We start from the raw sequence: 24160 nt of genomic DNA on the forward strand, positions 1-24160 counted from the left end.
CCCCACCTCTGTCCTATCATGGTTGGCTTTGGTTGTCAATTTGACACACCTAGGAAGAAGGAACCTCAAGTGGGGTGTGGAACCCCAAGTGGGGTGGGTTTAATCTGTGAGGCATTTTCTAGACTCCTGAATGATGTGGGAGGACCTAGTGCACTGTGGGTGGTGCCACCCCTGGACAAGTGGTCCTGGACTGTATAAAAAGCAGACTGAGCCAGGCATGGTGGCGCATGCCTTTAATCCCAGCACTCGGGAGGCAGAGGCAGGCGGATCTCTGTGAGTTTGAAGCCAGCCTAGTCTACATAGTGACTTCTAGGACAGCTGGGGCTACAGGGAGGGATGCCGTATCCCTGTCTCAGCCTATGGCCATGTCTGTGGGGAATTTTATGGATTTTTGAGTGATGTGTGAGGAACCAGCCAACTGGGTGGTACTACTCCTGGGCAGTTGGTCTTGTGTTGTATAAGAAAGCAGACTGAGCACAGGCCAGAGGAGCAAGCCAGTAAGCAGCATTCAACCATGGTCTGTGTTTCAGTTACTGCCTGCAGGTTCCTGTCCTGACTTCCCCAGTGATGAACTGTGATCGGGATATATAAGCATATAAATCTTTTCCTCCCAAGTTGGTTTTGTTTGGAGTATTTTATCATAGCAATAGAAAGCTAACTAGGACATGCCCTCATCTCCACAGGGTAATGAATGTGCTCCAACTCTACGGAAAATAGAATGCAAGGCTTAGAATTCCTAATTGCGCTAGGCACTCTCATCCTCCTACAGCTTGGGGAAAAGACTGCCTTAGCCTAGACCAAGAATATACTCACACCTTGCCTGAAATCAGTCATGTCTTCATTCTCTAAAGCTTTATTCTTTTATAAAATGTATTAACTGAGTATTATTTTTGGTAACATTTTTAAATTAAAATAAGTTAATATGTTGAATCTGCAATCCCAGGCCAGGATACAGGAGGTTGGGTAGAAATGGGAGTGGCTCAGACTGGGAACTACCCCACAGATGACAGTTCCTCCTCATCACTGCCTTCAGGGACTGCATCTGTTCCAAAGTAGCGATCACCAAAGTTCCCTGCAAAAAGAAATGACCCAATGTGGCTGGGGTCACTTAACCCTATCCCCATGGACCACTGAAGGGGCCCGGACAGCCTCACCAATGCCTGGGATGATACGGAAAAGGTCATTGACACGCTTGTCCACAGCCGTGGTGATGATTCTCACTCTTGGGAAGGCATAGGCGACAGAGTGCACACCCATCTCTGCCATGAGCAAGGACAGCAAGAAAATCTTGTCCTCAGGCACATCGTGGTCCTGTGCAGCATAGAGGCAGGATAAGTTCCAACTCCAAGGAAAACTGCCTACAACCCACCCTGACCCACTTACCAAGAGCACACGTACGGCCATCATGGCTGCAGCACCAGTGGACACTGTGCAGTCCATTAGGATCACGTGGTCATCACTGATGTCCTTGGGCAGTCTCAGGTAGTGTAGCTACATGTGGCAGTGAGGTCAGAGCAGGGCCCACTCACCAGGCTTCTGGCCCTGCCTCAGCCTCTCTCCCTGGGCTGGTCATCCCTGACCCCCAGCCCTCACTGGATGGGTACCTCAGGCTCTCCTGTGAGCTGGTTTGTCTGGATGAGAATGGTACCGATGCGCACATCTTTGCACACGGCTCGCAGTGCAGGCTCCATGGTTTCCCCAGCTCGTAGAATGGACACACCAGTGATCTAGCAGGGAAAAGAGGCTGAGCAAGCTGCAAGGTGGATACCCCACACTCGTACCCCCACACAGCTGCTACTGCTGTCCCACCCCGAGCCATGTGCACCTGCTTTCCAGTGTAGCACTTGCCCGTGTAGTCCTGCCCCTGTGGAGTCTGCACAGTGCAGTCCTGTAGAGTAAGTAGGGGCACCTGTGAGCAGCCAAAGCTGAACTCCCCCTTATTCTCATAAGCCCACACCTGGAGAGGCAGAGCCCTCTCTACCCTTTACCCCATGTGCCCATACCTGAAAGGGTAGGAAGGACAGTGCATGCTCAATAAGCAGCCGCATCAACCTCTTAGAGTAGAAGATGAATTCATCCCGGCTGGTCTCCTTGTCTCTTGAGGGTGGAGTAAGAGGGCTTAGTGAGGGGTGGGCCAGCAGCTGAGGGCGGAATGGGGTGGGGTGGGATGGAACTGGCACAACTTAGGTAAACCCTCACCTGATGATGGTGTGCATGCCTCGTACCTGTGGTGTGCTCTTGAGGACGCTCAGTGTTTGGGGAAGGGGGTGGCACTGGTGAGCCGAGGCCAGTGCAGCCCTAGGAACACAAACCAATTTGGGGTATCTTACTCAAAAGCCTATTTCTCCCAAACAGAACATTACTATGGGGGATAGGGAGTTGTGTGTGTGTGGAACTGTCTGCCTGGCTGTGGCTGACCTAAGGAGAGAGGCATTCTATGAGAGATGCCTTATCACCTTAACTTCAGGCAAAAGTGAGAGACTGTTCAATGTTGAACATAGACTCAGTGGGGAGGATACTGGGGAGCTGAGGCATGAGGTGCCCCCTCCCAGGCTCAGAGAAAGCAGAGCAGCTAGATGGGGAGAAAGGGGGATCACTGTGGGAACAGGTCTCAGCCTCCAAATGGGCAACTTGTCCCCAACTTCTCCGAGGGGGACAATCGGGGTTGTGGGGTCAAGTTCCACACAGGCCTGTCCCCCAGGTAGTGCGAAGCCTCTCTCAAAGAAGGAGAGCAAAGCAGGAAGGGCTTAATGCCAAAGGCTGCCCCACCCAATGCCCCAGGCTGGAGAGGACAGGGAAAGGGCTTATGATAGGCAGAAATAGGGAAGGTCAGTGAGATGGGGAAGGGAGGAAGGGAGGAAGAGTGCGGGTGGGAGGGAGGGGGGCACTGGGGCACAGGGCAGCAAGAGCGGTGCAGGGTGCGGGGCAGCACACAGCGCAGCACAACCAGAGTGCGCTCTGCTCACATATCCCAACGCAGCTTCCTCTGCTCGCCAGGTGAAGAGCGTGTTCAGGGAGGGAACAAGGCAGGAAACGGGTTTACAAAGAGGAAAAGAACAGAGAGAAGAACACTTAGTGGGGAGAGCAGACAAGTCCCTGCAGAAGGAACCCTGTAACTACCAGCTAGCTGGAGAGGTGAGTCAGAGACTGGCAGCAGTCTTGCCACCTATGGCCTTGGTGTCCTAGAGTGGAGCGCCTCCCACACCCAGACTGCAGTTCTCCCCTCCTGCTCACCAGCAACTTCCTGGGGTTGAAGGAGGCAGTGTGGGGCCACTAGCCACCACTTCCTTGGCTGACCAGAGAATGCAAAGTGGAGCTAGCTGTACCTAGAAACTTTTCTCAGAACAGAGGTTTCAAGGGGGCCCTGACATAGGTCTGTGACACCCTGGTTTTGGTGAGGCCAAGTGGAGACTCATGCAAGGACAGGAAGCGGGCTGTGAAGATGGCCCTGGAGGCATTTCCAACACTCCTCAGAACTCCTGGGGCATCGAGTGGGATCATGAAGATTCCCACAGTGGCCCCAGCTGGTTCTTCCCAACTCTGAGGAAAGCCTGGGAGAAGAGCCCTGATTTCTGGCTGGGCTTTGGTCAGCAGGATGATGTGGTGCAGCTCAGTCCATCCTGGGCTCCTACTGCAGTACCAGCATTCCTTCTCCTGCCTGAATTGTGCTGCAGCTTGAGGACTAAGCTAGGACAGAGCAGGGCCTGGATAGACAGGGTGAAAAGGGCAGAACCAAGCCCTACTACCACCCCAGGGAGAGTCAACTTGATGCATGGGTTCAGCCAAGGAGATACAGCAGCCTAGATTCAGACTCAGGCCTGCCTGTGGCTGCTGGGGACACATTAGTTTAGTGATCCCTGTCTTAGAGTATACACGACAGTGCTGGTCTGAGGACAGCTTGTGCTCTCTGGATCCCAAGACAGCCCCATATAGGGAAGAAGCCTCCATAAACATCTGGCCTGCCCAGGCATTACGGGACCCTGGGAAAATTCCTTAACCTTGTCTATACCTCAGTGTGCTTATCTGCCAGCAAGGGGGTGCAGCAGCACGGCTGTGCCACTCTACCCGTCTTGGGACAGGCTGCCTGCCTGTTTGGCTAGGTGACAGCCAACCTGGAGCTCCATGTAGATGTTGGAAATGCCTCCATCTGTGCAGACAGTTGTAGAGTCTTACCTGACGCTGAGTTCACGCTGTGGCAGCAACACAGGGAGACACAAGGGAACGGGTGACGTATCAGTGACCAGGGCAGGCAGCCAGGCCCTCCCCCCACCAAGAATGGATACTTCATAGCCCCATGAAATGGCTCAGGTAGTTGCCAACTGGGAGAGGAGGCAAGCTTTTAAGGACCTCTAACTTGGGGACCAGCTGAGCTAGGACCTGTGGCCTTAGACTGGAGCAGTACAGACTGAGAAGGACTGCAACTAGATCCCATTCCCCAGCTACACACCACCTAATGTGGGACCTCCGGTGGGAAAGCACTGCTTGCAGAGTGACCCATTCAGAAACAGAGAAGTCACTGGTCGGATGTAGGACTTAGTGCTGAAATCCAGTCACAGACCAGTGGGACAGTGGGTCACCCTTGTCACTCCCATAGGGTTGGAAGGGACAGGAGTATACCCTTCCGTGCAAGGCCAACTCTTGGATGATGCAAGTGGCGGCTGGGCTCTCAGCCCCTGGCCCACCACCCAGAGTTGGGGGCTGGGCCAGGTGAATAGGTGGAGGGATCAGGCCCAGGACACGTGAGGGCCAGTACCAACAGGAGACAATGAATGTGTGGGAGTGAGGTAAGCAGGCTGCTGTGGGAGGGAGGGACAACGGAGGGGCAGGGACTTTGGGTGCTGGCTGGCTAACCTCCTCCAGCTGGCTGTGAACATGCTGCACAATCAGGTCAATGGCCACTGTATTCCCGCTCCCTGGAAAGGGAAATGGAGAGAATGATTCAGAAGCATGGTGGCCCTTCTGCTCCACTGGAGGCAAGGGCCTGGCAGGCTCACCTCTGGGCACCACAATGTCTGCCAGGCGCATGGTGGGCTGGATATACTGGTCAAAGGCAGGTTTGACAAACTTGTTGTACTGCTTAATGACACCTTCAATGTCCCGGCCTCGTTCACTGATATCCCGGCGCAGCCGCCGTACCAGTCGGATATCAGAGTCGGTGTCTACAAAGATCTTCATATCCAGGAGCTGGATGTAGATGGCAAGGCTGTGAGTAGAGCTAAGGCATGCACCAGCTAGGCCATTGTCCAGGGGCTGCAACATGACCAGCCCAAAGGACATCCCTTGGGCCTAACCAGATGTTGGTGATGGGTACATTCATTGTACACTGGGATGCATGCTGGCTAGCGGCACAGGATGGAGGCAACTGACAAATCAGGTAGGAATAGGGCTTGGCAATGTGATGTCTATGACTTCACTCATTATAGCTCCCATGAACACTGGTAGATAGGGGCTTTGTGAGCTCTGGGTGTGGCCTCCAGTCAGCATGTGACAAGTGGTCCCTGAAGGAGTCACGTGGGAATCAGGGACTGCTATATGCAGACAGAGGAGTCCTCTAGGCCTGGGCCTGGGTAACATTCAGATATATCCTGGAGGCCTTGCAGCAAAGTCTCTCAAACTCACTGGCTTCAGGTCCTTGTCTCTTCCTCAGCAAGAAAGAATGACAAAAGCACAGAACACATAAACAGAACTCTCAGTAAGTGGGAGAGGGAACCACTGACCCCAGCTGCCATACCCTAGGACACTAGTCAGCTAGCTAGTGGGACAGAACAGCTGTGAATGCTTGGGATATTCCTATGGGGTATACCTGTAAGCTCCCACTAGGGAGAAATCTACTCAGACAGCAAGAGCAAGAGCATGGAGGCCATGGGGATGGAGTAGTGGAGACTTGCTACAGGAATTGTGTTTAAGGGAATGCCTGTGGGGTGGATGGGAGCTTCCAGCAAGGCCTCACCTCCAGCAGTGTCTTGTCAGCAAAGGCCATGATACCCTCAAAGATGATGACATTTGCACCATACAGTGTTTTCTGCAAAGGAACCCAGAGAGTTTCAGTGCTAAGCTCACGCCCTTGCAGTGTCCTCCACAGCCCTCAAACCCTGGGCCTACCCAGTCCTTTTTCCGGCTATGAGTGGTGAAGTCATAGATGGGTACTTGGACACTCCTGCCCTGTTTTAGTTTCTTGAGGGTAGAAATGATGAGATCGAAGTCAAAGGCATCAGGATGGTCAAAGTTATAGTTATTGTGGGCAGCCTGCTCCTGCTGCTGCTGTGTCAGAACCTAGGGGGCCATGATGAAGTCCAGTGATCACAGGACCTATTTTTGCAAGGGCAAAGGGGTCACAGGGAGAAGGTACTCTGGGGGAGTTGGGCAGGACCTCACCTTATAGAAGGAGTCCATGGACAGCAGGACCACCCAGGGCACATCAAGTGCCTCAATGATCATTCTGGCCACAGTGGTCTTCCCAGATGCACTGCCACCACCCAGGCCTGTGGGGTGGAGGTACCCTGCAATTAGGAGCAGCTGGGCTGGCCGTGCAGAACGATCCCTGAGGTGCCTTCCCACACTGCTCTCACCAATGGCAAAGGCCTCCTTGGACTGTGTGCCATGTTCATTGTACCAGGGTGGCCGCCCAGCTGTGTAGATGGTGCGCTTGCTTGTGCGAAGCAGGGGTGGCTCAGACTTACACTGGCTGGTGGTACGCTTCCTGGGTGAGCGCCCAGTACCCACTGGTGGGAGGAGTCTGTCCAAGGACCCTGCATTGCTACTACAAAAAGGAATGTGTTCAGCCTCAGCCCACAGATGCTAATCTCCCTGGCATACCTGAGCAGGACAAGCACAGGTATGGCTCATGTAGGGGTAGGGGGAGGGCAAGAAACCCATCTTAGGGCTCATGGAGGGCATAAGAACAAAGGACAGTAAGTAGTGGCAAGAGCATTCAGAGGAGGATATGCACCATCTCAGGGCCAAAGTCCTACTTTTGTGTGAGTTGGTGTGGGTAGGGCCTCATTCCCAGAGAATGGACTCTCAAGAATAAAGAAGATCCCACTGAAGACTGTGTCCCTCTTCACTATAGCACATTCTCTGGGTAGCTCTGGCACTGACACCCAGCAGGACCTGTGTCCCAGGAGCAGGAACTGAAGTATACTGGCCACATGGCAGTGGCAGGATCTGTGTAGGTCAGGGCCCTGACCTGGCACTCTATCAAGTATGTAGGATAAGCCAGTCGTGGTGGCACACGCCTTTAATACCAGTACTCAGGAGGCAGAGGCAGGCGGATCTCTGTGAGTTCAAGGTCAGCCTGGTCTACATAGTGAGTTCCAGGACACCTAGGGTTCCAGGGAGACCCTGTCTCAAAAAGACCAAAAAAAAAAAAAAGAGTGTAGGATAGACAGCAGGAAGGGAGGTTGGGAGGCCTATGGGGAACCTACTTCTCAGCAAGATGCAAGACTCCCTCTGTGTCCTCAAGGTAGACGCCTCTAGCAGCCTGTATGTAACCCCTACCTGTCTTAGCTGATATACACACATACATACATATGTGTGGTTGGTGGTTTGAGACTGTGAACCAAGGTAGAAAAAGAGAGGCAGACAGAGGAATGACAGCACAGATCTGTGCTTGTATACATCTATAGCCCATGGTTCATGTTAGCTGGGCACTCAGACCCCTACTGACAACGCAGTGGTCTAAATCCCTAAAAGGGCACCATTTCTGGCCATGGCCTCCAAGTCGGAGAGGGGATAACTTCTGCAGAGATTCAGTGTGGCTATATCACCTACCTGACACCTGCTATCTGTCCTGAGACACAGCCTGATGCAAAGGTCCTATGAGAAGGAAATGCAAGCTAAGGAGAGGCATTTTTGGCCACTGCCTGAAAGGAACCTTGGGCTGGTCACATGGTCCCAGCATCAGCTTTCAAGCTAATCAAGAAACTCTCAGCTCAGTGGCTTTGTCTGGCATGTTGCAGTCCACCTGTGGGGGGTGAGTGAGAACTGTGGCCACTGACTGCGCAAAGTGCCCGGTGAGCAGGAGGGGCTGTCAATAGAATCATCAGGTTGACATGCCGTACAGGCTCCTTGTGGGATTCTTCTTGCAGTGGCACTGCTTGTTATAGTCTGAAGTACTTCAAGGGACAGAACACTGCACAGAATACCAGGTAAATCTGAGATGAACAGGTAGATGGCAGGCTTAGATGGGGACAGGCATCTCTAGGGCACTCTTGGGTGAGAAAAGCAAGCTGTAATGAAATAGGATTTAGTTATATAAAAGCCATCAGATGAAGAATGCTTGCCTAGGGACTTGGGACATAGTTAAGTAGAGAGGCCCTTGGCTTGATCCTCAGCACAGTCCAAAAGATGTTCACCCAAATGCACACAAATGCAGTGCCTGTGAGCAAGGTATGCACTCCGAAAAGCTGGAAGCAAATATATCAGTTATAATCAGGATCGTCCCAGAGACCAAATCTGAGACAGGGACTTCTGCCACAACTAGATGTTTTACAAGCACAAGCCTTCTTATCAAAACCAAAGGTGGATTTGTCTGGGAAGCTCACTGTTCTGCTATCAGTGCTGCCGCCTCAAGGTCCTCAGTAAGGTGCTTCCGGAGGCCGCCTTACCAGGATAGGGCCTGAGATAAGCCTCTTCCTACCTCTGGGATGGCCCAGTTTAGGAACTGATGTCCTCATCTGTGTGGTCCTCCAAGAGCCAGGAAGACTGTGGCTGCTGTGCACATGTGTGGGGGTGGGGCAGTGGAAAGACCAAGTGGAAGCCTAACATGTGACTGGCCCATACTAGCAGCTCTAAAAGGCACAGGACAACATAGACATAAGTGAACATCAAGAAAAGAACCCATCTGTATCCAACAGGAAAACATGCTGCATTCGTCCTTAGGGACAAAGACAATAGACCTGCCTGTTTGTACACTATCCATCCTTACCAGAGCTCAGGGAGTGAGCCCAGGGAATAATTAGTCTGTTGTGTTCGGCCTCAACTCCACTGCTCTGGAGACAGTACAAGAGCTAAGCAGTGGGCTGGGTACAAATAACACAGTTGAGTTATGAGATCTGAGACTTCCAGGCAGGGGTCTTGGGGATACATGCACCAAGAAGTGATAAACCTCCTGAAGGTGTGTCAGTTGCACTCTAGCTCAGGCCTGCCTGAATAGCTCAATCAAAAAAGGAGACATAAGCAATGAAGTTCCCAGATCCCTGGACAGAGGGCAGCTGTCTGCTCATATGGGCACACTAATTCATCCACAGTAAACAAATAGGTCTGTGGGGCTCACCCACTAGGCTGCCCCTCCCAGTGGGTAAGAGCTGGAGACCCACAGCTGGGGGGAAGGGCAGAGCCCCCTGAGGTTTCCAGCCTAGGTCTTTTCATGTCTAGAAGCAGCATGACCACAATACACAGGGCAGCTCTGGGAAGCCAGTAAATAGAGAACAAATTCAGGTCATCTGCCTCCCTGGGCCTCCTGCACCCTTCCCAGAGAGTTGCCCTCTGCCTTCAGCTTTGCAGAGGAAACTCCAATGAGGACATCTGACTTGCAAGGGGGTAGAACATCCTGATGAAACTCCCAGAGCTGGCAGAGCTATACCTTGGCTTCCAGTGGTGAGCACAAGTACACTCAAAGCCAGGATGCACTCAGACAGAAACTAGACAAGACCACAGGCTGAGGCTGTACCTGCTCCCCCAGGTTTTCAGAGTACCAATACCAGCTTCCCTGGGAGACTTTGGGTCCCCCATCAGTGACTCTTCACTTTGGTGAAGATCCCTTCCACAGCTCGTGCTGCTGAGCCCAGGACAGATCCTTCTGATGGAAAGAGTGCTCAATGACAAGAGACTTTGCCAGAAATCTGCCTCACCTTGATTGGAAGGCTAGGCTGTGTCTGCACCAAACCAAGCTCCTCTACTCGCCCCAAAGCTAATAACTGTCTCCTGGAACCAGAGACAAAGCTTTATCCCACTTCTTACAAAAGGTGCCTCTTGATGGGAAAGTTGAATACAAGACCTAATTTTTTCTCCACAGACAAAGGACACATTGACAAAAACTCATCTCACCAAATAGGATTAACAGCCTCAGCAGACACAAGACACTATCAGCACAGCCCCAAGCACAGCCACGCCTGCAGCCCAAGCTCTATGCAGCTCCCAGGAGCACCTGCCAGTCTGTTTGTTTCCAGATATCCATGGACACACATCACACGCAAGCCAGGAGTGGTCAGCACCACTGGGAAGTGAGGCTTTCCTCACCAGCAGCAACTCTGCGGCAACTCACCTGCCTTCTGCTCCAAGGGCCCAGCACCCTGAGATCCTGATGCCAGGGTAAGCTGGGGTGCTGCTCATGGCCAAGGATGCAGGTTGGCACAGAAGGCTCAGAGGTGGGTGCTCCTGGGTGGTGGGATGACCCAAGTGTGTGTAGTCTAGGTGCTAGCAGTTAGGGTATCACTACCTTTTAGACCTACAGTTGTCCTCAAGGATAGCTTTGGAGTTCTGGACACCTGAACTGGTCCTCCATAGGTGGAACCACTACTATGGGCACCAGAGCAGAAAACCTGGGTGGGGTTGGACCCCTAGCTGGCAGAGGCAGCTTGCTATGTACAGCGGGTAGGGCACAGCAACTGGGAGGCCCCAGGAGCCCTTCTGTACTAAGAGAACGTACTCACTGCTTAGTCTCTGAGGCCAAGGCCAGAGGCATAAGAGGATCACCCAACTGGGGCTCATGTACCAGATATTAATAGTAATGACTCTGGCCTGTGCAATCCCCAAGCCAGTTGTTGGTGTGACGTGCCCTCCTGTGCAGGCTGTTGTGCTTACTGGCCTGAAGCTTGCTGGGGACCACTGTGCTGTAGTACCTCTCTCCAAATTCTCTGGAAGAAATTAAGTTATGATTCCCAGTACATATATCAAGACAAGGAAATCTGAGGCCCCTCCAGGCTAGGTGATCTGAATGTCACTGCTGAGCTGTGTTCCTCACCCCTGGCCCCAAGGTGCCTCCTACATGGATAAACAAATCTGAAACTCTACCCTGGCAGCATCCAAGAATAACTGCCCCACCCCCACCTCACAGAGGCTCCAGAAGGTCCTGTGACCACCCAGGCCTATGTAGTCAGCAGGGGACACAGCCACCTCCCTGCCCATAGCATGGGGAGAAAGGAATGATTTGGTCCCAGTCTCATCTGAAATTCCATCTAATCAAGGAGGTTCTACCAGCCCTGGGATTCTCCTCCAGGGGTGGGTGGACCATGTTGCAGTTTGGCTGCTACCTAGCCTCCAGCACCAAGGCGGGGGCTGGCAGAAGCTCAGGGAAGAAGCTCTCAAGTGAGCTTCACATACCTAAAAAGGGGTTGCTCCTGGGAGCTGCCTTGGAGGAAGCTCTTCTGGCCACCTAGGTAACCAAGAGCATGTCTGCCTCCACTCCAGAGATACCTGGAGCAGGTCTAGCCTAATTATGTGTGTATATGTATGCGTGTGTGCATGTGTGCATGTGTGTGTGTGGGGGGGGGACTTTGGCATGTTCCTTGAGTACCCATGTTGATCAGGACCAGTGAATAGGAAATAAAGCCATAGGTCCCTGGGAAGCTAACACTGTGTTGGTCCCAGAAAAGGGAGGCCTAAGTCTGCTACTGCTGACAGAATAGACTCTTCTGGCCTATTAACTTACTAGACCCCACCCCAGAGCATCAGGCACTACCCCCATAATTTCCAGTCTTCACCCGGGGTACACCAGTCACCTGGCTAAGCACACCCTTTTATTCCCATTCCCAAGGTTTTTTCTTTTCAGGTCTCTGGTTTCAGACCTCAAGGCTGTCTAAGGTAGCTGATCCTGAAGGCTGCTCAATCCTCAAGGTCCCTCCCTCATTTCCCACTGACCATCCACTAAGTGACCGGACTGTCAACTGTGGCTTACACCCCTCCACCACTGACCAAGGAGTTGCTGCAGACTCATGTCCTGTTGAAAGTGCACTACTGGGTTCCCAAGGTCCCAGGCAGGTGCCTCACTGGTGAGGAACCCACATGTGATGACATAAAGCAGGCAAAGTTGCCCTGTACTGAGCATCCCCCATGTCAGAGAAGCCAGAATCAATGCCCACAAGCAGGCACTGCATAGAAGGCTCACCTCCTGTAGCACAAGACAACCAAGAAAGGTCTTAAGGTTCCCTTGCTTTGACTAGGTCTATATTCAAGTCACTTCTCAGAGGCTGGTATAGATGCCCTGCAAGAGGCAGGAGCTGGTTGAGACTGAGTCACGGAGGCCACTTTTACAAAGTAGACACAAGACTGGAGGGTTAGAGGCATGCACGGGCCGCTTGCTACCCTGGAACCCCCTCCCTAGCAGCTCCCCACCCCACCCCACGGCTCTGGATGGACATCATTAGCCTCTCTCTACTCTTTACAGTCCCAGCCCAATCTAAGACTTGTAATGTTACTTTGAAGGTCTCTGGCTGTGCCAGCGCAGGTTAACAGACTTCAAAGAAAGAGCCATTAGGGCAGGCAGATATGGAGGCAAGTGTAGGGAAACAGCAGCAGACTGGATATGGAGAGCAGGAGGTCTCCCAGTGACTCCCTTCTCCCTGCTTCAGGTCATCTCTCCTCTGACCGGCAAGGGAAAGCAGCGTCTTCCTGAAGTCCAGTGAGGGCGACTGCCCAGGCAGTCTGTGTCCTCAGTGTTTCCTCAGAGGTACCTGGCCATGGTCTCTGCTTCTGGTTAAATCAAAACCGTCTGGACTAGAGAGTACCATACACTCAGTCTTGTAAGACTCCAGGACCTTTTCAGGTTCCCAGTCGGAGTGCTGGGATTGTGTTGACCAGTAGGGACTCGCCTAGACCTTCAGCACCCGCGAAACAGCACAGTTCGGGGGGGGGGGGGGGGGGGGGGCCCCCCCCCTTCAGCCTTCGCGCCCCGCCCCGGGAGAGGCCCCCCCGGGGGCCCCCAGCCCCCCCCCCCCCCCCCGCAGAAAAGGGGGGGGGGGGGGGGGCCCCCCCCCTTCAGCCTTCGCGCCCCGCCCCGGGAGAGGCCCCCCCGGGGGCCCCCAGCCCCCCCCCCCCCCCCCGCAGAAAAGGGGGGGGGGGGGGGGGAGGAGCGCCCAGCCTTCAGCCTTCGCGCTCAGACCCGGAAGCGGCGCCCCAGGGAGCTCCCAGCACCGCCCCCGCCCCCTGACGGCCCTGGCCGGGAATCACCACCCGTGGTGACCAAGCTGGGCCCAGACAAGTTCCTCGGTGCTCACCGACCCCTCTCCATTCTCCTGAAGGCCTCGAGGGCCCCCAACGTGGGGGTAGTGATCACCACCCCATCCTACGTTCACGATTACCACTGGCCAGTGTGTGGGCAAGGTCAGGCGAGAGGCCTCGAGCTCAAACTCAGAAGGTCGAGCTGCATACGGCCCACTAGGGAGCCCAGGCAAGAGCCCACTCACTCGAGATGGACATCAAGGCCAGGCAGGTCAAACCGGGCTCCACTCCCCTTGCCTCCAGGAGCCAAGGGCTAGGGCCAGGTCCGCCCTCCAGCCACTGGGGCCCTCCATGCCGTCGCCCTCTCCCTGATCACTGGGGTGCCTCTTCCTCACTGGAGGAAGAGGGCCCAGGTGTCGGAGGGCAGCCCGCGAGCTGGCTGGGGTCCACGCGGTTGTGGAGGCCGGGCCGCCCATCCACCGATGGGTCGCGGAGGGGCATCGGGAAGGGATGCCAGCTGCGCGCCTCCGCGCCAACCCCTCCCGCGGACACCCTGAGACGTGCGCGGCCCCGGCCTTGTTCAGGCCCGCGCCTACCGGTCCTCACACGCGGTCTCGCTTTGCTCAGCTGGCCGTCTCGTCCCGTCCGAGGGCCCAGTGGACGGTAGGGGCGAGGGGGCGGCGTCCGCGGAGGCCGGAGGCGCAGCCATGGCGTCCCGAAATCGGGCGGCGGCCGGGGAAGTGCGCACCAACCTAGGGGCGCTGCGGACTACGAGCCCCACAAGGCTGCACGGCACTGGGCGCGCGCCCGCTGCGAGAATGGCCGGCGCCTTAGCACAAACTCAGCCGCACAAAAGCCCTGGAAAAAAAATCAATAAACATTTATTTGATACAGTCATTTTTAATACATACAATTGATGGCCCACCCCGCGCCATTCGGGGCTAGGCGGGGATGAGGATGGGGACATATGTGACCACAAGGCGGGCAGGACCCAAGCTCACCTTAAAACATCTTGCAAATAAAACACTTTTTGGATAGAATATGTGTATATCTATGGTTACAAGTGATAGCCGGAAATGCACTTGTGTAATGAGAACTGCGTTAAGACCAAACCGTACAACCCAAAGTTTAGGAGGTGGTGAAGTCAGGAAGAACAGGTGAGGGGAAACCAGGTCTCTGGGACAAGGAGCAGAGCCTGGGTCCCATCCAGCAGTGGCACAGAGGAACAGCCCTCCCTTTCCGGTTCTCACTTCAGAGACCAACAGAGGGACAGGAAGGCCCGAGGGCCCCCAGGAGGCACCCATATCTGCCGGTGCCAGAGCATAAAGTGCACCCTGGTTCTTCAATGAAGTGTCCATCCTTGGCACTTCCCCATATTCAGGGCAGGGCAAGCATTGAGCCAGAGGTAGATCTGCAGAGACCCTGACTTTTGCATTTTGCTAAAGACCCAGGGCTTGGGTCTTCCGGGTCCATACCCACCACCTCCTGGAGCTCTGCCATGTTGGACCCTCTGAAGATCTGTGCAGGATGGTGGTCACCTTTGGGGAGGTGGGCAGACTCTTCTGAGCCCTGCCATTTGGAAGAGGGCTCTGCAGCCTAGCTTGCCCCTTTATGAGCCATTGTAACAGGGAGGGGGTCCCACCCAAGTGCCACTTCTGACAACTGCCCCCATACCCACCTCAAAGACAAAGGAGTTAAAGTGCTAAACATCAAATTACCCGAACCCCCGAGTCCCACATCAGGGCCTACATGTGGGCTTTGAGGTGTGTCCTAGAAACTTACCCCCAGCAAACCCAGGCGCTACTTCACCCCACAAGTGCCAAGTACCTGAGAGGCTGGGGTGGTGGTCACACCCTGTTGTGCAAAGTGCACTTAGACCCCCTTTCCCTCCCCAGCCCCATACCATTGCCCTAAAGCTCCAGCCTACCCTTTGATCTTTACACTGGATCATACCCACCTCTGGAGCTACCCTCTGAACAGGTCAAAGTATGTAGGAGTTTAGGAGTCCACTCAACACCCCCAGCACACCAGCAGAGTTAGAGCCCTCCTACATAGGAGTGTAACAAATCTCCCCGGAGCTGGTCTCCCTTGCAACTCCTCCTCTCTGGGGGGAGAAGGGGTGCCAGTCAGCACTATAGCCCAGCTCCACCTTCTGCACCAGGAAACCCTTAGCACCAAATGTCAGATTGTTGAGTTTTGTATAAAAAACAGAATTTTAAAAAAGGTTGTTACTTGTCACAGCAACAAGACTGGCATCGACAATACCCAGGAGACGCTCACACAGGCAATATCAAAATTCACATCGTCCAGGATCAGAGGCTGAAGCCTCCATCCACCTCAACCCCCATTGGAAAAAACCTGGTCCAACTCTCTCCAGCCTTCTCCTCCTGGTGTGGCTCTCAAGGGTTGGAAGTAGGGCCAGGAAGGAGGCCACCAGATGTGGCCACCTCCTCCAAGCATGCAGGGTTCCCTTCCTGACGCTGCCCAACCTTCAGACCCTCCTATCCTCAGGGGTGCAGAGGGGATAGGCCCAGCCTGGAGCTGCTACACTGGCTGAGGCCCCACCCCACACAAGCCTTCAGTTCCTGTAGCAAATGACTCTGCTGCCATTAGATACACAGGACAGGTAAATTAGAGGAAGGAGGGCTTCCACAGAGCTCAGCTTCTGGGCCAGCCTGGCATAGCAGACATAAACTGTCTCCCATAGGCACTAATTCTGAACTGGGCTCCTTCTGATCTGATCGGCCCCTGCCTCCACATGGCCATGGCCTCAGCGAGATCTCCTCCACCTTCAGGATGCCAACCACAGGATCAGAAGCCAAAGGAGGAGCATACTAGCCCCTCGCCTCCCAGGCTGGCAGCTATGGATGTGGGCATCCCTGCAGGTACAGCCAGCAGAGTTCCTTGCCAGGAAGGATGCATTCTCCACCATGACCACAGTAGCCAGTGGGGTGAGACCTGAAGCACAGCAGGGATGACAGAGGAAGGAGCAGGCCCAGAGAGGTAGAAAACAGAAGCAGAAGGACCAGAGGTGGGTGAAGGAGGGCATATGGGTAGGCAGCTATTAGGGCAGGATGGCAGTAGCTGGACGGGGTCTGTCCTGGGAGGTAGCTGGGAGTACTGGAGTTCCAGTGTTGAGTGGAAGTGAGGCCCAGGTGGTAGCAGCCAGGTTATTCAGGTGCCTTATTAGCCCAGCAATATGGGTCACTAGGAATGCCAAAGCCTTGAGGAAGCCAGGATTGGGACCCTGCTGAGCCAGAGGGAGGTGGAAACAGGGGCCATTTGACTGCTCAAGCACTGTATCCCCTGATGGTGCCAAAGCCCCAGATCCTGCCAGGCCTATGAATGTCCTTATGGGGAAGGCTGGGTCCCCCAGTCTATTGCACTTTTGCTGCTGCCCCTGGCACTTCTGGGGAGCCCAGCCTAGCCATGTTGAGACAGCCTAAACAGGGGAAGGGCCACTTTCAGGGAGGGTAGAGTGGCTTGCCACCCCCTCTGGACAGATGGATGGGGGTGGGGGATGGAGGACACTCTGGAACTGGCTCCCTTAACTTAGACAATGTGGGCATGGTGGCTGGTATGGGGGCTGGGCCCTGACCACCAGGCTCACTTTTCAGATGCCTTCCCAGCTCCAGCCTTCCTACCAGTGGTGCCTCGGGGCCCCCTGTCTCTGCCTCCTGGGGGCCAATCATCCCTGCGAGGGGGCAGTTTGGATGTTGGCTCCTCAAGGGACCTTTCCTTGGGCTTGCGGCCCCGCTTCTTTCCTCCTGCCAGAGTTTTCTTCTTCTCTCTCCTAGGCATCAAGGAGTCCTGGCTCCTGTGTTTGGGAGGTGGATCTGCTGAGGTCCGGAACCAATTCTAGGGAAAGAAAACTTACATTGAAGAATGAGGTTCCTACTTCAAATCTGCAGACAGATCTACCTTCTGGCTAAGCAAGCAACTGCAAGGAAGTGGTTGAAGGCAAGGGTCTCCTCCCCCACCCCCACCCCCGCCAGCTGGGTGCCAAACTGAGGCACCTCAGCTTCTTTTTCATTTCAAAGATCTATCATCTCAAATTCTTGACATTTCACTTTCTGAGGAAACTATCATACTTCTCAATGTACACCATTGGAATTACCTGTTCTCTAATACCCAACCCTAAAGTCAGCCCCCAGGCCTATAGGCCCAGAGGATTACTTTCATACCTCCGCATGGGTCTTGAGGATGTGGTACTTGACACCACTCTCAGAGCTGAACTCTTTGGGGCATAGCAGGCAGTGGTACTTCCCTACCAGGTGGTCCCCCTGCAATGCACAATGGTTGAGTACCTCACCTCTGAAAGACTCAAAGCACCCACATCTAGTCCAAGCCTTTATCTTGCTACTAAAAAGTTAGGGGTAGGGTCAGACAGAGAGAAGCCAGTTGTATTTTCTGCCTGGATATGTGCCAAAGGTTGGCTTAGGGACCCATACACTACCCTGCAGTAGGACTATTGAGCCACTCTGCTACAGGGGTAAGTAAGGGGAGGGTAGGAAAAAGCAGGTACCCTAGGGACAGACCAGAGCCCTTTAGTAAACATCCTCATACTAAGCGAGTGTGCCCTCTACTCAAGTCAGGGCGAATATTTATACTACATAGATAAGAAGTCCCCCAGGGCAAGACTTGCAACCAAATGACTAGTGGCTAAGAGAGGGAACAGAGAAGGATTCTGGGATAGCTGTTGAGCATTTACTAGTCTCTGGGATCATGTGCAAGGGACTGGATGGGGTCTGACACTGATGCAGGCAAACCCTTGGTAGGAGTACCCAGTGTTCCACCCAGTCAAGGGGGTAGTCCCAGAACTGACCTTGCTGCAGCTGGCAAGATGGGCCTTGAGGCCGGATACACTGGAATAGATGGCTTCACAGCACTGCAGGCAGGAAACAGGTGTAGGGGAGGCCCTCCCATGGCTCCCACACAGGGAGTACCCCACCTCAACCCTAGGGTTCTCTGGGACCTCTTTGGGGCAGGTAGAGGGGCCTGACCCCTGAAGTCCAGGTGTTTGGGCAAGGTGAGCATGCAGGGCCTGAAGTTGAAGTCCCCTTTGCTAATGTAGTACCTATGTGAGGGCCCTGCAGGAGCCCAGAGTCAAAGGTAGGCTGGTTACACTGAAGGTGGTCACTTCCTAATAGGACATTCACTGTCTTATCCTCTACTGCTGCCCAAAGGGTCACACCTAAGCCCTCTGTCCTGGAGCCCCACCCCCTACTCCCACTACCTACAGGCCCCAGCTCACATCATTGGGACAGTTCACATGGCCCTTCTCCTTGACTTCATTCTTCCATGCCTCCAGCAGCTGGGGGTTAAGTGTAGGGAGGCCTGGCCGAGTGTAGTTGAGCTGCAAAACCAGAAACAGTGCCAGGTGAGCCCTAGGCTGAGGCACACACTGCTCTGACATGTGCTTCTGCAGCAGGCTTACTGCCCCTCCACAGATGGGGTGAGCAGATGGCTAAGGTCACAAGGGAATCAAATGAGGACCATCCTGGTCAGAAACCAAGAGGTTGGGGAGCAATTAGGGAATGGTCAAGGGCTCAGATCCTGCCCAGCCCTTAGATGGGCCACTCACCCGTGCAGTCTCAGGCACAAGGTCATCCTTCATGCGCCGTTTGGTCCAGTCACGGGCCAGCTCGTCCTCTGCAATCTCCTGTAGGTGGAATACGGCAACCTGGGCCGATGTGCGGCGGATGCGACCACTTGGGGTCCGCTCTACACCCAGCAGGTCCTCAGCCTCAGGGGTCTTGTCTGTGGTTTCCTCAGGGGGCTAGATGGCAAGGATACACAGAAGCCAGAATAAGCCACAGAAGGAAGGCATCCAGAGACTAGGAGTCAGGTCAGTATGAGGCATAGGTTTCGTGTGGTCCCCGTAGGCAGGGGGACCCAGGGTGCATACAAGTGTTGGAAGATGTGGTAACACAGAGGAAATAGGGCATTGGGACTCCAGGCTTCCATTTTCCCTTCTAGGACACATTTGACTTAGGATCACTAAGGGCAAGGATCACATCTATCAGGCAGCACATAAATACATGAACACATGCATGACACATAGGCAAGAGCCTTTACCACAGCACAGGCCAGGACAGCAAGGAGGATATGGTGGACCACAGGCCACTCACCGGGGCTGTGTGCTCTGAACGCACATGGTAGTCATGGCCAGCCTTGGAGCGGTAAGTCTTGCCACAGTGGGCACAGGGGAAGGAGGGGCTGTCCACCTCACAGGGTGGCTTCCCGCAGCGCCGCTGATGGTACTGATAACCCATGAGGCTGGAAAAGGCGGCCCCGCAGCCCTGGGGGTCCGGGTCAGAGGTAAGGTAAGCAGTCATTCAGGCTCCAAGTCCTAAGCCCCATATATACCCCACCACTGACCTCTTGAGGGCAACGCAGCCGTCCCATCTGTTTTAGCACCTTTCGAAGCCGCTCTCGCTCCTCCTGCTCACCCCTCTCAGAGGCCTCAGCATCAGTGGGCTGGAGACAGAGCAAGCCTCAGACCTGATGCCAGCCAGGACTTGGGGCCACCGTGGTCCAAGGTCAGGTGTAGGGGAGCAGTAATGGGGATGAGAGGTCAGCAGGGAGGTCTGAACAGGGAGCCGGGGGCATGACAGCATACCTTGGCACTGTGTTCAGCCATGGTGTGGTAGTTGAGGCCAGCCTTGGACTTGAATTGTTTCCGACAGTGCTGGCACTTGAGTGCTTCCTGTAGCTGTAGACATAGCCTAGCCATGAGAAATCCATCTAGGCCAGGAACTCCTCCCTCCTAGTACCTTAAGAGGGAGGGAAAAGCCTTACCTTATGACATACTTCCATGTGCTTCTTGAGCCCCACAAGGGTCTTCCGGGTAACCACGTTGCAGGTGGGGCAGACGGCTTCCCCCCGTTCATGGATGGCTCGTTGCCATTGCTCCTCAGGGCCACCTGTGAGGCAGGGCCAGGCCTCAGGCTTGTGGGGCTCCTGGATGTCCTGGACTCCAGGGGCAGCCCCCATGCCTTTGCTACAGGATCTAGCCCACCATGGAGACCTGTCCTGGGTCTTGCTAGGTAGCCCCCACCTGGGGCTGCGTGGGCCATAGAAGTTGGTGCCTCCTTGCTGACAGTGACAGGGGTGGCCAGCACCTTCTTCCGCACTTCCTCGGGGCTTGGCACCTCTTGCTTCTTGGAGCGGTGAACTCGGGCCTTGTCTTCAGCTTTGGCCAGGCCTGTATGCACACATGGAGTAGACAAGATGTATGGGTTGAATACTGATACATCAAGTCCCAGAGGTGCCCAGTTGGCTGAGTTCTTACCTTTGAGCCCAAAGGTCCCTGAGATGGACGGCTGCTCCCCTGTAAACTTCTTGGGTGTTTTCTGTTTCCTTCCTAACTCGGGGGAGAGAAAAAAAGTGCCAAGACTCTGGTCAAATAACTATCAGGAGGCTAGAACCCACCTGGCCAATGTCCCCAGGACTCTCATCTTACTGTGCTTTGTGCGCTCGGGGTCTTCCTCTGGTTGGGACACTGGGCCTACAGATCGCAGTGCCTCCTTCCCCATCAAGGGCCTGCTGCCTGGGAGCAGGGAACTGCTGCTGGGGTCTGGACTCAGCTGGAAGGTAACACTCTGGCCCATGGTAGATGGGCCATACTCGCCATTCTCTGGCCTTGTCTGCTTAGGCAGGATGGGGCAGGTGTCCAGGCTGTCTGCAGCCCTGCAAGGGGCAAGCAAGGTGAGGTCCAGGCAAACCCAGCGGCCCTTACCCCCAGGTATATCCAATAACTTGCCACCCCAAATGTCTTCCTGTACCTTTTCTTACTGCTGTTCTTGCCTGCAGCACGAGGTGTTTTGTTCTCAGATTTGGTCAACAACACCATTTTGCAGGGTGGTGGTGTGTGTCTGCTGATGGCAATAGGCCTGTTGACTGACACTGGCTTGCTGACAACAATGGGTCTGCTGACTGGTAATGGTTTGGTGACCGGCACAGGTTTTGTAACTGTCACAAGCTTGGTGACTGGCACGTGTTTGGTGACTGGGATGGGCTTGGTGACTGGCACAGGCCTAGTGACTGGCATGGGTCTACTGACTGTGACAGGCTTGGTGACCGGCACAGGCCTTGTGACTGGTATGGGTTTGGTGACCGGCACAGGCCTGCTGACTGTGACTGGCTTGCTGATGCCAATGGGCTTGCTGACCCCCACTGGCTTGCCAACAGTAACAGGTTTGCTCACTCCAATGGGCTTGCTGACCCCAACAGGCCGGTTGATGGTGACTGGCCGGCTGACTGGGCCAGGCTTGGGGGCAGGCAGGGGATGGTCCATGTGATTCCAAATCCGGTGCTTCTCCAGCTGGGTCTTGGAGGTGAATGCGGCCTCGCAGAAGGGGCAAGGGAAGGCCAGCCTATCTGAGATGGCACCCTGGGCAGGGAGGGCAGGTGTGGGACGGGGCCCCGGGGGCCTCTGCCCAGACGCACCCCCAGGCCTCCTCTTCCCCAACCCACAGTCCCTTACCCCTTGGCACCGCTGATAATGGTACTTGAGCCCGTAGATGCTGGGAAATTCTAGCCAGCACCCTGAGTTTGGACACTTCACCCTTGAGTGTGCCTTGAATTCATCTTTCCACTGGTTCATCAGGGAGAGCTGGGCAGAGGAAAAGGCCACTGCTGACCTGTAGCTACCCAGGCTCTACCAACCCAAGTCCTATACTCAGAGATCCCCCAGGCCTTACAGGGCAGAGGAAATGTGAGCTACTCAACCTCAAGAGAAGATAGAGAACTCAAGCCATGCTGCAGACTTATCCTGGGGACTACCAACATAGCCCACTGAGACTTTACAACAATTAGTTGCAAGGGCCCTAGACCTCATGCTAAAACTTGGAGCTGGCACAGGCTATATGGAGGGCAGGTAAGAGCAGGGTAGTGGCCTCCATAGGCTAAATAGCATGAGCCCCACCCCATCCTTCAGGGAGCTCACAGGAATATCTCGGAGAGCCTGGTTCTCGGCTTTCGGCCTCCCCTTTTTCTTCCCTTCTGTCCTGTCACTGGCTGGGCTTCCTGTGTCAAAGCAGAGTGGGGGCTGGCCAGGCATTGTGTGTCCACTGTGGGCCACTGGCATCCCTGCAGCATAGGATACAGCAAGGCTCAGTGGCTGCACAGCATTACCAAACCCCATGGGGAATCAGGCCCAGACTGGATCTTGGCTTACCTACACCAAGGCCCAGGGGCTATCATCTACCCAAGGAAAAAGCCTAGGCCTTAGCTATGACAGTTTCCACCCCTGGAAGGCCCTCAAGACATACAAGAAAGTAGCCTACTCTGCTACTGGCTATCTGTACCACCTAGAATTGATTTTAGCCTTAGCTTCTCACCTAACTTCAGTGGGTCTTGAAGCATGGGAAGTCGGACCTCCTTCCGGCTGCTACCCTTTCCGGGGCTACTTTTGCTGGACCCTTGGAGCCGGCGGCCTCCTCCAACACAGAAGGGGTCAGTCATTTCTGTAGAGCAAGTGCACAGACCTGAGCCCAATAGGTCCAACCCAGGAATTTCACTAGGGCTGCCCAGGAGCCCGCCCACAAGAGGCCTGTCTTTAGCCAGGAAGGAGCCCTGGCCTCCTGTATCTATCATAGGAAAAGCAAGTGATGGGAACTTCTAACTCAGGGGAGGGACTGTACAAGTCTCCCCAGATAACCCAGAAGGAGTTAGTGAGCAGTATGAAAGGGGCTGAGACTTTCACTACCTTTGACACACTCACCCCCACCCCCATTTAGACACACAGTACCAAAGTATGCTGAGAATCAGGTGGGAGACTGTCTCCAGAAGGGCCTTTGCAGGAGGAAGCTGACAACATCCTTTGCAGAACCCTTAACAGAACCAGTAATGGCTGCTGGATCACAGGCAACCATGCCATGACACCTCAGGCCCTGTCCACCCATAGGCCATGTGATACCAACCTACCAAGCTGGGTACCCTTGGAGCCTTCTTCACAATCACAGAAGACAGACAGCATCACTTCCCAACCACATCTACCCATCTCTCTGGTGGGCAGACTAAAACCCACTGGCATTCCATTTTGGTTCCTGCGCTGCTGAGCCAACATACCTGCCTTTCTCAGCCTTGTGAGCAGTCAGGGGCCCTTCACCCAGATGGAGGTCCCTCTCTCAGACCCTGGGCCATCATAAGCTGGCTGGTCACTACACCCCATTATTCTCAACAGTGCCTAGGTTCCTTGCTTCGAAGCCTATTTCAGCTAAACAAGTCATGGTCAATGCTAGCAGCAAAGGTCCAGGCTCCACAGCCTGCCCAGCCACTGACCACAGAGCATACTACTGCCTAAGGTTGGGCCTCTTGCAGAGATAACCAAAGCCACAGAAGAGGCAGTACCAGAGAGCAAGGTTCAAGCAGATGAGCCCTCTTCTGTAAGTTTTTGATCAACTCGGATCAGAGGGTATGGGTAGGGACTGTCATATCCAGGATAGCTAAGGTCAGAGGTCAGGACAGTCACTGTCCATTTGCCAAGGGTGCTATCCATCCTGAGCCTTGGGAAGAGAGAGTCCAAAATAAACCAAAGTTCTCTGGGTGTCCTCCTTTAGACAAGAGTTATCCCGTCTCCTGACGACTCTAGAAGCCGGGGATATAGTGCCTGCTGAGCCTGGGCAGAGCTCGGAGATGCGGGTGAGGCCTGGTCAGCAGCCTAGGGGATAGACCCCTTCCTCCACCTGGGGCTCCCCGGATCTCGCGTGGGACCTCCCGCCGACGCCGGCCGCTCGGCCTGGTCTGACCAGGTGAGCGCTGCCGGGACATGCACCTGGAGGCCCGGGGCCACCCACCTGTCACCTGAGGCCGGACGCGGGCCGAGGTCTGGCCCGGAAGCGCCGACCGCGGGGGGGCGAAGGCAGTGAACCAAAATGGCGACTTTTTCTAGAGAAGGAGGAGGCGGGAGGACAGCGCCGGCGCCCGACGCGGGGCGCGGCGCGGGTCCAGACGCGGAGGGGAGACAGCCTGGGCCCAGGGCTGGTGCGGGTCGCGG

The 24160-nt window shown here is 54.8% G+C and overlaps 2 protein-coding genes across 13 annotated transcripts; both read right to left on the minus strand.

The window, feature by feature from the left end:
* Positions 1-830: 830 nt before the first annotated feature.
* On the minus strand, positions 831-13981 carry Uckl1 (uridine-cytidine kinase 1 like 1). 7 transcript variants are annotated; one of them, XM_029568436.1, is made up of 15 exons: positions 13755-13978; positions 6570-6760; positions 6376-6482; positions 6103-6273; positions 5951-6022; positions 4995-5184; positions 4852-4913; positions 2967-2986; positions 2200-2298; positions 2004-2097; positions 1826-1888; positions 1605-1727; positions 1384-1491; positions 1155-1311; positions 831-1072 (listed from the first exon to the last, which is right to left on the minus strand). In XM_029568436.1, exons 1-15 carry the CDS (start codon positions 13865-13867, stop codon positions 993-995), a joined length of 1650 nt encoding a protein of 549 aa, XP_029424296.1. In that variant the 5' UTR covers positions 13868-13978; the 3' UTR covers positions 831-992. The 7 variants fall into 7 exon arrangements, with proteins under 7 accessions (XP_029424296.1, XP_029424298.1, XP_008841536.1 ...); XM_029568438.1 differs by lacking the exon at positions 13755-13978 and adding an exon at positions 10265-12288 and having other exon boundaries at positions 6570-6757; XM_008843314.3 differs by lacking the exons at positions 2967-2986; positions 13755-13978 and adding exons at positions 4174-4190; positions 10265-11115.
* A 36-nt stretch (positions 13982-14017) lies between these two features.
* On the minus strand, positions 14018-24154 carry Znf512b (zinc finger protein 512B). 6 transcript variants are annotated; one of them, XM_008843307.3, is made up of 17 exons: positions 23961-24154; positions 22503-22628; positions 22109-22251; positions 21647-21775; positions 20946-21553; positions 20624-20850; positions 20453-20524; positions 20219-20365; positions 19960-20084; positions 19781-19873; positions 19540-19638; positions 19290-19460; positions 18743-18937; positions 18413-18514; positions 17984-18046; positions 17343-17441; positions 14018-17016 (listed from the first exon to the last, which is right to left on the minus strand). In XM_008843307.3, exons 2-17 carry the CDS (start codon positions 22624-22626, stop codon positions 16765-16767), a joined length of 2649 nt encoding a protein of 882 aa, XP_008841529.1. In that variant the 5' UTR covers positions 22627-22628; positions 23961-24154; the 3' UTR covers positions 14018-16764. The 6 variants fall into 6 exon arrangements, with proteins under 6 accessions (XP_008841529.1, XP_017656146.1, XP_008841528.1 ...); XM_017800657.2 differs by having other exon boundaries at positions 20189-20365; XM_008843306.3 differs by having other exon boundaries at positions 20946-21775.
* Between the last annotated feature and the right edge of the window lie 6 nt (positions 24155-24160).

This window comes from Nannospalax galili, unplaced genomic scaffold (assembly GCF_000622305.1).
Source record: "Nannospalax galili isolate Female #2095 unplaced genomic scaffold, S.galili_v1.0 scaffold160, whole genome shotgun sequence".
NCBI lineage: Eukaryota > Metazoa > Chordata > Mammalia > Rodentia > Spalacidae > Nannospalax > Nannospalax galili.

Excerpts from the sequence above, each read along its gene's own strand:
- Uckl1 (XM_029568436.1), bottom strand. The coding sequence starts at position 13,867 with ATGGCTGCGCCTCCGGCCTCCGCGGACGCCGCCCCCTCGCCCCTACCG. Across the intron at positions 5,185-5,950 it reads CTGACAAGACACTGCTGGAG|CTCCTGGATATGAAGATCTT; the intron begins GTGAGGCCTTGC and ends ATCTACATCCAG. Across the intron at positions 4,914-4,994 it reads AGACATTGTGGTGCCCAGAG|GGAGCGGGAATACAGTGGCC; the intron begins GTGAGCCTGCCA and ends TTCCCTTTCCAG.
- Znf512b (XM_017800655.2), bottom strand. The coding sequence starts at position 22,626 with ATGACTGACCCCTTCTGTGTTGGAGGAGGCCGCCGGCTCCAAGGGTCC. Across the intron at positions 19,461-19,539 it reads GGCTGCGTTGCCCTCAAGAG|GGCTGCGGGGCCGCCTTTTC; the intron begins GTCAGTGGTGGG and ends CCGGACCCCCAG. Across the intron at positions 17,017-17,342 it reads TCCTCAAGACCCATGCGGAG|AATTGGTTCCGGACCTCAGC; the intron begins GTATGAAAGTAA and ends TTCTTTCCCTAG.